Raw genomic sequence first — 17,065 nt, forward strand, 5'->3', positions numbered from 1 at the left:
TAGAACAATACGGTCATAACCACGTGTATCAATTTCATTCCTAAGTCCTGACCTCGTGTTCTCTAGCGTGTTGTCTGTAGTCTCTGACTCCTCTGGGCTTTACTGGTAATTGATCGTCCAAATGGCTGTTCCTTGGGGCAACGTTGTCAAAAGCTCCCATAGCTCTATTGCGCCTCCTCCGACCAATGTGACTTTGTCTCCTATAAATTTGAAAAATCGCGAGAAAGTTTCCAAGAAAGTATCGCAAAAGTTGGCCCAGATTGATAGCTCCACAGATGAGATTGATGGACGGAAGTTAGTAGGACCGGCTATTCAAAGATCTTATTCTTCAGATAAGGATTTGTAAGTATTTTAAAATGTTAAATAATTATTTTTGACTATTCAGATTGTGCGTTAGTTGTTTAATAATGTCAGTTGTTTCCTCGACACTGTATTATAATACTAATCAGAACCTAATGTTGCCACTATTGCAAGCATGCTTTTTGGGAAGAAGATTTGTAAAATGACGTAAAGTTGGGTTCTTAATATGTTGTATTGCTTTTCATGTGGTAGTGTCATGACCGTAAGTGCTGTATAAATAAATGGGAGTATGCGTCAGAATAGAATTATTTTTCATCTGAAGCTTTGAAGCATGCTCCATTTATTTATGCAGTACTCACAGTCGTGACAGAAGGGATTTGTTACATGTACCGTATTTCCTAAATAAAAGCCGCATTCGAATAAACACCGGGGTAGCAATAGAATTGAACTATAAATATGCAACATTAGCCTAAGAGTAATTCAGTAGTCTAGTGGATAATGCCTGAAGTTCCAGAAGTCAAAAGCACGAGGTCATGGGTTCGAATCTTGTTCTGGGCCAAAGTTTTTACATTTTTTCGAGGTGCAAATACCATTTTAGGAAATAGACGCCTGGGCTTTTATTTAAGGAAATACGGTATATTGAGAACTGAGCTTAAGAGATGTGTAAATACACCCTTTTTATGAAGGGGGAGTAAAACTGCCAGGTTACTTAGTATACATCATACGTAGTAACAGGAAGTTTACCGAGTGCTATACAAATGCTACATGTGCTATTATTTGTGCAGTACTTGAGACTGCAAGTCTTATATTGTGTATAGACTTAGTGTTTCCACCCACAAACAGTGTACATATTATTGTATGTCAACTATTGTGTCATATTGTCAACAATTTTTGTCTTCTATATACATAAATATACCATAAAAACCAACCCACCCACACCTCCTATACAAGATAGGTGTTGTTGTCATGGCAAGTAAAATAGCAGCTTATATATGGGACAGTTTTGAGCTAGGATAAAACAGTTTGCATTTTTTTGCTGATGTACACCTTGAAATGGCTAATGAACCCTTTTGAGAGCTTTAATTTTGTGGTTACTTTCTAATTCAGAAAAAAGTTGGCGTGTTTAAAGCTGCCGGCTGTATCATATCAGTGTCAGCCCTGGAAGAAAAAATCTTAGGGACAAGAGATAAGATAATGAATTGCACTTTTATGACATCTGTTGCTGCTGTAACATAATTACTATGTTTTTGAAAGATTATAGCTGGACCTTATAACTGTAATGAATGTAAATTTGTAATGGTTAGGTTATTATGAAGCTTTTAGCTTTGATACAAGCACAATTTGATTGAAGAAGGAAGAAAGAGTTCTAATAATGTCTGAGGGAAAGTAGTGGAGAAAAAAAATGAGGATTTGCATGGTGTTTGATTGTTGGCTGCAGTGCATACACTTGTCATACTCAATGAAACAATGGCATTGTTGCTACATGGCAACTATATAAAATCTGCTGACTGCAAGTGTACCGGCAACACTTTTGGGTGACTTGGTATCCACAATACACAGATTGCTTTAAAATACATGTAGCAGTTTAAAAAATGGTTATCACTTAATCATTTATTAGCATTTTAAAATTATTCAGGAATTTATTAGTGAAACATGTACAATGTGCATTTTAAAAGTTTGTTAAGTTACAGTTGATTGATTTTGTTGTAATTATTACCTTTGCCCTTGTTTTCTCACTGTTATAGCATATACAGTACTCACTGTAGTACGTGTGATTACTAATTTAATATAAAATACTATATCATGTTGTTGATCAGATTTTTTACACTATGGTTTTTATTCTAGTGAAGCAATGACTTATGTAATGCAGGAATGTGCATAAGAGAGTGCAATTCAGTGATTTTATCTTATGCTGTTTTTTTGTGTTTTACAATTTAGTTGAGATTAAAATCCACAAAAATCAAAATAATATCGTTCAAGAATGGTGTTGGAATAATTTAATTTGTGAAAAATAAAGCCATAAAAGGATTTTTGGGCAGATTTGCTATACAGTATAGATAGATTGTATGAAACAATAAAACTTATAAATTGTGATGTGCATGCACATGCACGTATGTGCTTTTCATTGATTAAATTATGGTAGATCAATCTTCGAACTTCATTATGTTCTGAAACCTTATTATGTTCTGAAATTGTGACACATTGCAATAATGCTTTGTTTTTTATAGAGATTGGAATCCAATGAAAGACGATTATATGTCACCATCATTTAATTCTTATGAAAAAGGCTCGAGAAAGCCTACTTCTGCAGACTATACATTATTTGTTGATAATATACCTGTCAGTTTAACACAGGTACTTTCCTTATAATAGTGCACTTCATAACTTTTGTTAATTTTTTAGGAAGGTTTGAAGTCTCTTTTTATGAATTGTGGCACCTTGATGAGAGTCTCAGTTGTTAAGCAACGTAACCCATCACGCAAAACTACTTATGGGTAAGTTTATAGATTTGAACTACCTTAAGCCTACTATTATTTGCGTCTACTAATTTTAGCGAAATCAGCAAAAGTCATGTTTAGCGTTACTAATTTTAGCGTTTTTAACCAAATTAACTATAAATAATCATTATAATGAATAATAATTATTTTGGCGTCTATTTAATTTAGCGATTTAAAGCTCTCTCGCTAACATAGCTAAATTTAGTAGACGCTAAAAATAGTAGGCTTAAGGTACTCTTCTTAAAGACAACGCCTCTTGTAACCTGACTAGGTACATGTAAATGATTTTTGGCAATCATTTTTTAAAGAACAAAGTTACAGAGTAATGCTAAATATATGTTAAAAAGTTTCTGTCTCTCTAGACAGAGCTTTATAGTAAACATGTATACTATAAACTTTGTTACTGTAAACATATGACAAATGATTGGAAAACCTACTACATTTGCAAGATTATTGGCTTTAGATGCCTTACACTGGAATATACAATGTATACCTAATGAAACAATATAAGAATTAACTTTTTAAGCATATGGAAAATTTCTCTGAACCACTTCTAAGCCACAAAGCCTCAAAGTGAGAGTTGAGGTGAACATGCTAGGCCATAATGCCAATTTGGTTTTTTTTCATTGATAATTTTTACTAACCATTTCATTACATTGTAGGTTTGTTAAGTTTACTAATTCAAGGGAAGCTAATTCTGCATTACAGAAGTACAATGGATATGAGATTGCAGGAAGCAATTTAATTGTGACGCTATCTAAGAAGTTTGACTCTAAAGCTGATGACGATTTGGTTTGTGAAAAAGTAGATTCTTTTAAATTGAATGCTGCTCAAAGCAATAGTTGTGACTCATCTCCTTCACCTAAAAGTAAGATTACATTTTATTGTGCTTACATGCTGTTGCATTAGAAATTTTGTGTTTCCCCTTTCATGTCATTATTTGATTTATGCTTGCATCATATGGACCTGGCATGACATTTGGCTTTTTTTTGTCATTTTAATTTGAGTTTTATATATTGAGATATTTTTAATGCTATTAAAATACTCTAAATGATACTTGTTTAAAATGATTATCTTTTGTTGGCAGGTTCCAATATTGATAAAGTTACTGGATTGAATTGTAATAACAACAATATGTCTCAGTCGTCTGGTGCTGTGGCTGGAAATGATTCATCTACACCACATGACATTAATCTGTGTTCCAACTGTGTTTATTGTAATGGGCCTTCAAATAGCTTTTGCTCTGTTTGTAAAACACCATACTGTGGTGTTGAGTGCCAGAAGAAAGATTGGAAACTTCACCGGACAAAATGCAAGGTATTTAGTTTGTAAATTAAATTTTATCATTTCTAGTTGCTATGCATTAGCCCAATCTAACATACTTAGTTATGCTAATGATGTTCAGTAGTAGTAACCATGCAGCTTAGCAAACGAACAACCAGTTCCTAACCATGTCATTATTTAAATGTAAAAAAATGATAAAGTTTGCGAATAGGTACATGTACATTGTATGTTTGAAAAATTGCAATAAAACAATTATTAGTAATTAATTATTAGCAAATGGGCATGTTTAGTGATAAAAAGGCAAAATCTTTGGCAGAATTCTACTGCTTTTTAATGGTTCATCAATATCATGTCTACAAGATAGTTTAGGAGGCAGCAGTTGATAGTGAAGTGCTTCTTTGTTAGAGGGATACTGAAAATGGCTATGATCTGTTTGCAGTTGCTGTCATTATAACAGTATTGTTGTTGGACTCTTAGCCATAATTTGTTCATTGTTTTATTTTCTGTTCAGTAAATGGTAAAGGAAGTGATTCTCGTGATCTCCCACAAGGTAGGCTTTGAATACCTTGTTGACTGCATTTTAGTGACTGACCTCATTGATAAATTGGAGATGTTAATGAAGAAGTTGCAGCAAGTATTGAGGATATTAATGCAGCTACAGATGAGAGTGAGGATGAAGTGGAGAAAGCTTTGAGAAAATAAAGATTGGATGTGGATTTTGACATTAGCATATTGTGTGAATGCATGGTTCAGTATTTTAGTGGATGGTGCTTCACGATGACTGATTAATGTATCAGTAAGAATGGGCTTGAGCTTAATAAACACAGAACAGTGGAATTGAAGTTATTGCACTCTCAATTTCCAACCATTGTGGGATTATAGTACTCTCAGAAAGTTAAACCCATAGAAATGTGGACTGAAATCAAGTGTATTAGTGTAAATCCTGAGCCATTGAACACGCAGATGGGGCTGTTATTTGTCGCTTGTAATTCATGGCAGCAATTTCAACATGTTTTGTCCCCTGTTGTTGGTACTATTTTTATTGCAGTTTTGTCATAGTTCAGTACAAGAGAATTTGAAATGTTTTAAAACCCTACCACAGCTTTCATGTCTAACAAAAATTGCTTTTTATTAGAGCTAAATCTTGAAGAAAAAACTTGCACTTTCTATTCACTCTCCTTGTACTGAAGTCCATTCACACTAAAACACTTCATGCCCACTCCTTGTTAAGCTTAATTGAACCACTAAACTCATGAAGATTAACCTTTATGTGTTTCAACATGATACTTGTCCTACACTGACAGCCACTGTAATCTCGACCTTTCAAGGCAAGAATTAATTCTTTTAAATAGTCATGTTTATATTCTAGAAGAGGAGGTTGCCCCTTCTTCTTAAGAGGTAACGTTTCCACATCTGCTGCTGTACCAGTTGATGATGAGGCACTACTAGATGACAGTGGTAGCAGTGGTTGATTGTTCAATGCTTTGTCAGATTTTAATTTCAATTCCTTTTCATACTCCAGCCCTTAATACCCCTTTCTTTCAAACTTCATTCCTTATAATGCCTTACTGCCTTCATAGCACCATGTTGGGATGCATACTTTCTAATTTTGGCCTTCTCTTAATTCTCTTTTTGGGAAGAGATAGTTTCAAATATTCTTCTCTCTTTTGATATTTTTCCTGACTCTGACTTGTTTATTGACTTCTATGATGGTTTCAGATGGGATGGTGAAAAAGAGCTCACCAAGGGACTTATCTTCACTGTTACTCCATTACAAGAGAAGTACTTAAGTAGGTTCATTCTTATGCTTGAGTTGGGGGTACTCCTAGTCATGCCCTAGTTAGTATAGTTAATGAAGGAAGCCATGTCGTTATTAATTAATTGATAGTTTTAATTTACAATTTTAATGTATCCGCAAGAATCACTAAAATAAAAAACTATTTGATATTTTCAATGTTGATTGGAGCATCTTGCCAGTTGAAAAGAAGAATAGGATATTTTTTGCTTTGATATTCACCAGTGAAGTGGAGGGTCTGTTTTTTACTCATCTTTCATGCCTGGTGTTCCGTTTCTTATTTATTCCATTACTTGCTGTGGTTTTAATTGTGTGTTTTCTTGCTCATATTCTTTCATAGGTAGTTTAAGCCTACTTTTTTGTCAAGCAAGCCAATGGTTTATACTTCTTTGGATGGTCCTCCGTCTGTAGTAATATTGCTATCAATATCAGATTCAACATTTGATGTCCCTTTACTGTTACTTATCTTAAAATGTCCTACTCCTTCCTCATTTGTAATCTGTTTGTATCATCTAAAGTATGTGGCTCAAAACCATGGATTAATGTATCTTGCTTATCCACTTTGTAACGGATCACCTGATACTTGTAAGCATGTGAAGCTACACTAATTTCCTTGGAAGCACATTTTCTGAGAATATTGTGTAGCATTGTCACGTGACAGTATCAGATATTGTGTGGTTCAACAACAATGATCAATTTCAGCCTTTTTGCATAAATGAACCTATGGATCCCACAGAAACACAAGGTGTTATAGTATGTGTATTTGTGTATTACATCGTTCCAAACATGTTTCACATGTGGAGAAAGTGAGAGATGAAATACTTTCATGAAATTTCTCCATTCCACTTCGATTAGTAAATTGAGACTCCCGATCCTCCCTTGCTCTGTGTCTTCTTGACTGAGACCTGTTTCTGTCAGCTGCTAGACGATGGTCCCTATCAGCAGGTGCCTCTTGCTCTCTTCTTGACTGAGACCTCTCATTCTCTGTCTGTAGAGCTCCCTACGACGACTATTACGACATTCTTCTTGACTCATTTCTCAAATTCACTTCAGTAAGGAAATGTTGCTTAATTGCTTTCACGACACGTGAAAACTGCTTTGTGGTGTATAGTATATTGCTTTATATTGGATAGTACACACTTGACCATCATTAGTAGTTAGTTATTTAACTTCGATAATAGTTAGACAACCCAATGCCCGTACATATATACAGATGCTCTTTGCCTTAGTGGGGCTCGCTCAGGCTCGCCCCAATTATACATTAATTACAATTGATAACGATGGCATCTAACCTCTCTTCTTTGTTGTCAAGTCTGATGTGTGAATTGGCTGTTCTCTCTAACAGTATTTCTTTTGCTTCATCACTATTTGATTGGACAGCATGAAACAGTGAAGTTTGAACAGTGTTATCTTTAATATTCATATCATGCCTACATTGTAATTAGTAATAATATAATTAGCAATTAGTATCGGCAGTTGTTCCACTCATTTTTGCCAATGAACTGAGTACCTTTCTTCTTGGTAACTCTACTAATCTCTCCACTCTACATGCATCTGGATCATCTACTGTCACTTCACACTCCCTCCCATTTCTACTTCCAATTCAGTATAATTTGTAATGACGTAGCCCAGGTTCATCCAAATAAGTAAGAAAATTGGTAACAAGTACTAACTTTGCCAGGAAAGCTATGCATGACGCTCCTCACGCCAAGCCCTTTTATTGGCCCAAAAAACCCTTATCAAGGGTTTGAGTCCTATGCATGGAGTGAGGAAGTAAACGAAAAGAAATTATTTTCCTTCGGCAGCCCTGTTAACAAATGTTGGGCTGAAGTGACTCGAGTGGTCATCCATAAGTAGCAAAAGTGGATGAGATGGTGGAACATTTGCCAGAAAGTGAGTCAAAAACCAATTTTCAAATATAACTGATTCCATCCATCCACTAGCTGAATGGCCAGCACATGTAGTTCCAGGTACTTCACTGATAACCATGTCATGTCTTAGGTCTTTTGATCAAAAATAACTAATGGTGGAATTGTCTTACCTCCCGCACTACATCACGCCAAAACTGTAATTTGGGTCTTTTCACAACCAGTGACACATAAGATGTCGTTTAACAATCTCTGTGGTTTGGGATTTAAAGGAAATCTAAATTCATCGTTATTAAAGATTGAACAAGCTATCTCTGTTAAGTCCGATTCTTGAAATGTCAATTCCAACAAATATAAATAGTTCTCTAAATTAGCATATGTGACGTTAATTTAGGATCATGAAGAGTCAATTCTTTGTGATGAGATTTAAAAGACTACCACCAACTAGGAGACACTGTTACTTCGAGACCTTTTTCATCAACAAAATCTTGATCTATTTGAACAGCTTGCTTAGTCATTTGAGAATATAAAATTTGCGATGAACCAGTTAGGAAATTAACAAGATCTAGCTCCTCAGTAGAAAATAAATACCTCCTTGGTCCACTTTTTGATCCCAGCTTCACCTTTCTGAGCCACATGTCACAAAGAACATCCTTTACTAAATCATCACCACTGCAATTATTGAATTAATGATCGGTTCATCAACCATTCATTCCTCTACAGGCAATCCTTTGCCAAGGCGTGCTTTGCTGTCGAAAGCTATGTAACTTATTTGTCTTTAAATTCATTTGTTAAACATGCTTTCTCAGTGGTCTAGCTGCATTAAGGGATTACATGTAGAACCTCACTTTTTTGTGCTATTATTTCTACGCATTGAATCTTGCTATGGTGCCCAGCATAATAATAAGCATGTTCTATCATTCATCAGACTTTACTAATGAAAATGTGCTCAATACTGTTGTACTGCTCACTCCTTATCATACATTTCCTTTTAAAAGCGTATTTATATTGTAAGGTTAATCAGCCAATACAGCACAATGTAATGGGCTATGCATGCTAGTATTGTTTCCATTAATGGCTTTGCTATTGTACTTGACAAATTTTGTCAGCGTCTTACGAACAATAGGGAATGCTGTGGTAACATCACTAGTACTTTGTTGAATTGTTCCTAGCTGGTAGTATTGTAAACAGTTTCACCATTGCAGTCTGTTGTACAGGTAATAGCTCCAATCCTATTGGTCCAAAACTATATATGTTTTCTACATTTGTGTTACTGTCAATGATGTATGTACACATCACATCATTTGGTAGGTCTTCTGTATGGCTTTTAGCCAACTCAAAGTTTCCTCTAAATTGAAGTTCAACATGATTCCATACATATCGGTATCAATGCGTCTTAATTCATTAATCAATCTTGTTAACTGTTTAGGCTTGTTATTGATTGACTTGTAGTTGCGAGGCTTCTTTGTTGGTGACTTGAACAGTGCTTTGAGGTGATGCAGGACTGTGGGATATTTCACAGTCCTGCCTCCTGTTGGAAGGTCCCCTCGGTAGCTTGTTGACCCCTACCCCATACCAGCCATGTAGAGCATTGTGCAGGTGTCACTCCAAGTTGTATTTATACAATGGAATTCCATTGTTACACCTATGTCAAGCCTTTTTGAGACAGATGGAATGTCCGTAATCAGTGGCATCAAGGGCTCCAGAAAATTGACGGTCATCTTCATACCATAGGCATGAATCACTACATACTCTAGTATTGCAAATACTAGAGCCCTCAGTGCCGCGACTACATTGCAGAGGCTCTATGAGCTCTTGATTACAAAAACTTCTATGATACATATACATGTACATGTAGTTTGAGATAAGATAATAGAAGAGAGCTCACCAAAGGACTTATCTTCACTCATACTTCATTACGAGAGGAGTACTTCAGTAAGGTCATTCTTAATTTCTCATGCGTGAGGTATTAGTGCTGTGTACCTACAAAACTTTTATCACCAGTTAACTGGTTACCAATAACCTGGAGTTAACTGATAACTGTTCACACCCTCAGTAATTTTTAATTAATTTTGTAAATAATATTTTATCAATCATACTCATTACTCTGAGAATGTTTATAGTCTAATTGCACTTGTGGTAAGTTACCATGTAAAAAAATAAATTAATGACATTCTCCGGTTTTAGTGCAGCTCTTCTCATTGACACTATATTACCAGTGGTACTAAATAATTGTTCAGACAGTACAGAGGTGGCGACAACACTGTGATATTTTCCGTGCTATTTAGAGACAAATTTGAGTAAGTAAGCATTTGAGTCTTCCACCACTTCAGTGGGCACTGGTCAAGAGCAATAGAAGGTTCAGCCTTATACCTCAGACTGTACTAAGTCTTTGTGTGCTGTACTGGTATTCATAGCTTCAGGAACCTCAGTATCAGTATCAAGGAATTGATCTCCAAGTAGTTGCACTGAAGCATGCTTTTTCTTGTGATTAGGTTCCTCTGTATTACTTTCATCATCATCTACTACTATGGAGTGTTGTCTTGACTCTTAAGAATTGCCTTCTATCAACTGAATTATCTCTTCTAAGATAGTATCTATAACCTTATTTCTTTTGGTATCTATAACCTCTTCCTTTTGAGTAAGTGAAAGATTCTTCATTGTCTTGAAGCTTGGATCTACAAATGATGCTTTATGCAAGAGACCACTAACATGAGGATGGATATATCTATTTTCTTGGTCTTCCTGTAATGCCATCTTTAATTCTTTCACAGCTACCCAATCATTTGCATCTGGAGTTACTTCCTTTTGAATTTCTTTTAATAGTGGGCCAAGGGCTGATATAATTGGATATCGCTCTCCAGATAAGCAGCGTGTTGCTACATTGAAGGGCTTCAATAATTGTATTGTATCTTCCAAAACTCTCCATTCATTGGTAGACATTTCTAAATGAATTAGGTCACGGCGTTGCAATAGGATAGCACTGATTGGATGCTGCTGCTCAATTACTCTTTCAATCATGTCATAAGTTAAGTTGCATTGTGTCACAACATCCTTGAAATACAAATTAGATAACACAGATTTAAAATTCAGCTACCTCACCTGAATTAAATGATGTTTTGGGACATCTGCAAACATCTTTTGTTTCTTTTGAAGCTCCTGCTGATCATTGTGGGAACGATGGAATTGTGTTAATTACTATTTTCTGACATCTCCCATAGCTGTGGTGACTTGCCGAACTTGAATAGCTTTTTATGCAGCTAAATTTAAAGTTTGTCCAGCACATGATAGACGTGGTATAGTCATGTCATCGAGATCCTTTACAATATTGAACCCACTATCAGTTGTAAATGTGATGATCTGTTTGGGAATGTTTATGCACCACTCCTTAGCAGCTGATAGAAGGGCTTCAGCTATGTGAGAGGAGTCATGGGTCCCAGGAAAATGGCCTGTCTGTAGATTCTGGAAGTGCATCTCATAGTTAGGTGCTATAAAGTGACAGGTAAGTGAAAGGTAGGATTCCCCACACCGTAAAGTCCACATATCTGTTGTATAACACAGGAAATCTACATCTGCTATTAGACCTTGAACTCTTCTTTTATTAGAGACATACAAATCATCAATGCACCTTGATATTTTAGATCTACAAGGAACTACATAACGTGGCTTAGCTTCCCTTAGTAGATTTAGAAATCCTATGTCATCGACAATACTAACAGGCTGGATATCTCTGGTAATCATCTCTGAAATACAATTGGTAAGTTTTCTCGCTCTATCAGAATAATGAGGTAGTTTAGTGACACCGAGTCACATAGGTATCTATTGTTTCTTGTTTACTTGTACCTGGAGAAACATCAGGGGAATTCAAGGGGAAAACTCTGAAGAGTTCATCATGAGTAGAACGATGTCTGGTGTGTAAATGCGTTCAAGGTTAGTAGTTCCTCCACCATGAGCAACATGAACACCACACAGCTTACAAGTAACTCTCTTTCCATCTTTTTCTCCTTGTTTGAATCCGAAATTCTTCCATACTTGAGAAGTCCTACCAGCTGGAGTAGTAATAGATTCGGCCATTTTGAACAGTGACATGTGCGTGTGGCCATGCCCACATTATTAATTAATTATTAAATTGTTGATGGGTGTGTCAATATCATTGATAATATAAAGGTAATTGGTGTTCTATCTAGAGCAATCAAACCGGTAGGTGAACTGGTTATTTGGTGAAGGTGCACAGCACTACGAGGTATAGCAGCTGTTGGGGCGTTGCGCCCTAGTTATTATAGGCAATAAAGGAAGCCACGTCCTTATTAATTAATTGATAGTTTATTTTCGCAATTTAAATTTATCGCAAAAGTTTCAAAATAAACACTACTCAATATTTTCGATGTTTCTCGTTGCACCTTGCCAGTTTAAAAAGAATAGTCATTTCTGTCATAAGGCTACTATTTTGGCTTGGTCGAAGTGTAGAACATCTTCTAACACATCCTAAAGCGAGTCCTTGAAGCTTCTGCTTATGTGCATAATTAACTTCACCATTATTTAGTCAATCAGTAAGAACAAAGAAGAATAGGACGTGTAAAATAAAAAAGGCTTGTCACTTGCACTTCTTTTTACTGTGTCAATTAACTGATGTCATCAATATCTTTGTCACATGTAGTTGCCATTTTGCTATTTGCAGTCCATTTTTGGGCAGACAATTTACCCTCTTCTATGTTTCTCATGCTCTTATAAAAGGCTGTGAATGGTGTGGCTTTATGCTTTAACTAAGTACAACACTAAGAACTTGTTTTACCATTATTAGTTTTGATTGTTATTTGCTTTTCATACCTAAATGCTGATATTTTGTTTGAAATACATTAACATAGTGAGTGCTGCATGTTACATGATTTTTTAATTATTTAAGCCCATTTGTGTAAGTTTTTAGGATTTTGATATTTTAATTTGATGGTTGTGGTTGATATTGTGTCATTCATATTTTCTTTTTCCTCTTAGGGTCTTGCTGAACTATTGGATAGATCCTTAACTATGAATCCCCAGCTTCCCACTACCTCCACATTCATGATGGCTACATCATATTCAAAGGAAGAAAAGAAGTGCCGTACCTCTAAATCAATGATGAAAGAAGAGATGAACAAGGAAGAGCAGCAGTGTCATTTTTCCTCTGGTAACATAACCTTAAATGGCTCTTATTTGGACTATCTCAATGCATTTACTCGTTTGCCTTCGGACATTGTTGATCGAGCGTTGTGTTCATCAGAATTTTATGCCTTTCCTCTTCATGTGAAGTCATCAATGCAATTGAGTATATTACCAATAACATCAGATGCGAAGATTATCTTACAAGCTCTTGTTACTTTTGAGAAAACCGAACTCCCATCACTTGAAAAGACGACTCCTGATTTTACCATAAGTAATGTGTTTGGTGCTTTTTATAATGGGCACTTTTGTCGTGTTCGGAAATTAAAGAATGCAGAGTCATATTGGCATTATGATGAAGCTGTAACGCTTGACAGTTTGTGTGCTGCTGATGTCTTTGTCTTGCCCCCCAACATTTCTTCTCTTCCTTCTTTGCGCTACAGAGCTACTATGCTTGGTCTTTGTAACTGTTCAAATGATAAAGGCACTGAATTTACACAAAATTTGGTGGGTGGGAAGATTCTTTTTGTTAAAGGTGCACAATGGATTACCAGTAATGATGGGATACCAATTATTGTTGCAAAATTTTACTCATTTGATGGATTAACAAGCTATTGTGATATGATTGAGAAAGAAGGCTATGCTTCTTCTTCGTCTTCTAAATCTGTAAAGACTGACAATGTAACTCAGTCAAGTGGTCCCAGTCAATCCGATCTTCAGAATTTGGCTGATTCCTGGGGTCTGTCCAAGTTTACAAGCCAAAGAAGCCAGCTAGCAAAGAAAGTTCCTTTACTGCCGAATGTTCTTTCATATTCTAAAATTTACTCAACTGTAATAGAATCCCCTCATATGATATGGGCACAGGTGTTTCACGATGATGTATCCGAGTTTAAGAAGCTTATGGAGGAAATGAATGAAACGTATATTCGTACTACAAATGCATCATATGTTCCTTGTGTGGGGGATGTTGCTGCTGCAAAGTTTTCTGATGGTTTATTTTACAGAGCTGAAGTGCTATCTGTGAGTGCCCGTGGTTCCGTTACAATTCGTTTTCTGGATTATGGAAATACGACCTCCTTATCCTATAAAGATCTTCGACATATACGAACTTCGTTTATGAGCTTTCCCAGGCAAGCTATTCAGTTTTCAATTGCAGATGTTTTGCCTTTTCATAGTACATCATGGAGTCTTGAAGCTTCCCAGTTTGTTAGGGAAATAATGCTTGAAAAGTCAATAGAGATTAAGGTTGTATCAGCACAAAATTCGAAATATCTGATTGAGGCATATGATGTGTCTCATAATAGTATTGCAGATCTTCTTGTTAAGAGGAAATTGGCTTGTAAAAGCAGTAGTAATGATAATATCACTTCTGGCAAAATTGTAATTGGTCGTGGCAGTATTTTCAATTGCACACACACTACTGGTCAAGGTGTAGGTGTAGCATCTGGTTCAAATGCATCTAATGGCTACAAACCTCGTAGTCCTGGTGGCCTCTCAAAGAGTACATGTAACTTTTCTCGAAAAGGTAGGACTTTGAAACAATTTCAGTCAACTGAAAGAATAGAAAGTCCTGTTCAACCTGTTAATGGAACTAGTCCTATCAGAAAGGAAGATTCTAATACTAACTATGCTAGATCTTCAATGAAGTCAAGCCCGTCTGGCCGCCTTGCCAATGACTGTGACTATAGTTTACCAAGCGAAACTGTAGTATCAAAAGTCAATCATATGTCTGAAGAAAGTCCTTTCCCTGATATATTGCCAGAAGTTGATGTTTTGTCCCAGCCCTTGCCTTCTAATGTCACTGATGTATGCAGTGCTTCCAGTTCCGATGCTGATGAGCCAAGTTTTGTATCTATGAAATTGAATGATGCCAGTTGTCTGAAATCACAGCCTACTTATGATTCATTAGCGAAAGTAGAAGTTTCCTGCAATTTTACTTCAGTTGTTATAGTTCATGTATGCTCACCAAGTGAGCTGTATCTTCATATTGCTGAGGAGCCTTATATTACTTATGTAAGCTGTGTAGCAAATGATCCCTTTACTAATTTAAAGCCGCCCACAAAGCCTCTGGTTGTTGGAGATGTGTGTGTGACCAAATTTTCAGAAGACCAGCAGTGGTATCGTGCTGTTGTGACTGAGGTGAGATGTGGAGGGGAGTATTGTGTTCATTTTATTGATTTTGGAAATTATGAAACAGTTCTTGCTCAGAGTGTCATGGTTTGTCCTGAGCACCTTTTATCTATTCCAGTCCTTGCTGTGAAATGTTCTATTGGTGGCGTGGTACCTGCAACTGGTGACAGTTGGCATCCTTCCTGTGCATCATTTATTGCTAATACATTTTTAAATAAAGTATTGCATTGTCGCTTACTTCAGTCTGGTTTGTCGGATGTGGAGCTTCTTGAAGCGTCTTCATCGGAGAATATTGCTGATATACTTATTCAGCAGTCATTTGCTATTTCTTCTTTTTCATTACATTGTCCTGCAAATGATAATACAGCTCTGTCGTCAAAACAACTTGTTCAATCATTTTCCCCTTCAAATAATGCCACTATTTCTAACAGTCGTGTTTCCATAGCATCTGATGCCTCTTCTCACTCACTGTCTTCGTCTTCAGTTTGTGCTGTTGCACAGATTGGCACTGATGAAAGTTCTCTAGAATCTACCGGTCATCAAGTCAATTTAGCAGCTCCCTCTCCTGTTTTTATGGCAGAATGTGTGAAAAAGATCAGCTTTCCTCTGTACGTGAAGCAGTTAGATGCAGTTATTGTTCATGCTGAAAATGTAAATGAAATTTATATTCTATTAAGCAGTTGTATGCCTTCTTTTGTGGAATTTTCAAGTGTAGTTGAGTCTCATTATGAAGCTGCCCCAGAACTGCTTTCATTACCTGTGGTAGGCCAGTTATGTTTAGCTAATAGTTCAATTAATGGAGTATTCAGGGCTGAAGTTGTACATGTCAACAGTGAAACATTGGAGTGTGCTGTCCAGTCTATCGACTATGGAAGTTGTGAGGTGTTGTCTTGCTCTGCTTTACGACAAGCTGACAATTCAATCTTTGATTATGAGAGACAAGCTGTTAAGTGTGGGTTGACTGGTGTTGTGAAGGATGTGGATATGGTGAAGGCTAAATCTTTATTACAGCAATTTTTTATGGACGTACAAGTTACTTGCTATATCTCTTCTCATGTTCCTCTACTGGTTGACTTCAGTCGTGATGGGGTGATGTTTCGTGAGGAATTGGTGAAGCAATCTATTCTTCCTCCTATTCGAAACAAGATGGCTATTTCTCCGCACAAAGTTGTTCTAGACAATACAGTCTTGGTAATGTGTACTCATTATCCATCGCCTAATCATTTCTGGGTTCAGGTAGCAAATGAAGAATCTGTCGCAATTATTGAAGTGTTATGCATCCAGCTTCAAGAACTGTGCCCTAAGTCTTTGCCAGTTTCTTCACCAGTTTTCTTAGGGGATTTTGTGGCTGCCATATTTGAGGAGGATAGACAATGGTACAGGGCTAAAGTAATTGACGTGTCTGATACTGATCCTGTTTTGCGATTTGTGGATTTTGGTAATACGCAGAAGACACCTATTAGTAACATTCGATGTCTCCCTCAGAGTTTAGCTTCGTATCCAAGTCAAGCTATTTTATGTTGCTTGGAAAGCCATATATCTTCCTGCAAGTGTGACTTGTTCAGAGAATTAATAGCAGAAAAGTTTCTCAAATGTAAATTTAAAGATTGTATTGATGCTGGAGCAATGGTGGTTGATCTAACCATTAGCGACAGTGAAGAGAATGTATATGCTCTTCTCAAAGACTGATTCAATAACTCATTCCCATTATGTATTTGCTTTTCTCATAGACTGATTCAAAAACTCATTTCATTTATCATTTATCATGTTATTCTCTCATTTGATTGTAGTGTGCCATTTTTATGATTCTAGATTTTTTCTTTTGTTTAATCACATAAATCAATTTGCCTTTACAATTGAATTTATTGATAGTAAAACTATTGTTATTCGTAGACTAATGCAATTAGTAATTATGATTGCTGATTTGATAGGTCATTTTATAGTTGAAGCTTGAATAAATATATACAGTGGAACCTTTGATAATGAAACTTCTTTTACCTAAACCCTCTATGTATTGAAGATATTTTAATTAGTGTACTTCATTCCCTATTGAT

The 17,065-nt window shown here is 36.1% G+C and overlaps 2 protein-coding genes across 2 annotated transcripts; one reads left to right on the forward strand and one right to left on the reverse strand.

Moving 5' to 3' along the window:
- The first annotated feature begins 21 nt into the window (after nt 1-21).
- On the forward strand, nt 22-16,903 carry LOC105313573 (uncharacterized). The gene is made up of 6 exons (XM_019998883.1): nt 22-342; nt 2,529-2,655; nt 2,704-2,795; nt 3,461-3,666; nt 3,886-4,115; nt 12,738-16,903. The coding sequence occupies exons 1-6, from the start codon at nt 122-124 to the stop codon at nt 16,698-16,700; spliced, it is 4,839 nt and encodes a 1,612-aa protein (XP_019854442.1). The 5' UTR covers nt 22-121; the 3' UTR covers nt 16,701-16,903.
- LOC105313577 (zinc finger BED domain-containing protein 1-like) lies at nt 9,852-11,646 on the reverse strand. Its single transcript, XM_019998898.1, has 2 exons — nt 10,848-11,646; nt 9,852-10,799 (listed from the first exon to the last, which is right to left on the reverse strand). The coding sequence occupies exons 1-2, from the start codon at nt 10,881-10,883 to the stop codon at nt 10,296-10,298; spliced, it is 540 nt and encodes a 179-aa protein (XP_019854457.1). The 5' UTR covers nt 10,884-11,646; the 3' UTR covers nt 9,852-10,295.
- Nucleotides 16,904-17,065: the final 162 nt, after the last annotated feature.

This window comes from Amphimedon queenslandica, unplaced genomic scaffold (genome assembly GCF_000090795.2).
Source record: "Amphimedon queenslandica unplaced genomic scaffold, v1.1 AMPQUscaffold_13518, whole genome shotgun sequence".
NCBI classification, from domain to species: Eukaryota; Metazoa; Porifera; class Demospongiae; order Haplosclerida; family Niphatidae; genus Amphimedon; species Amphimedon queenslandica.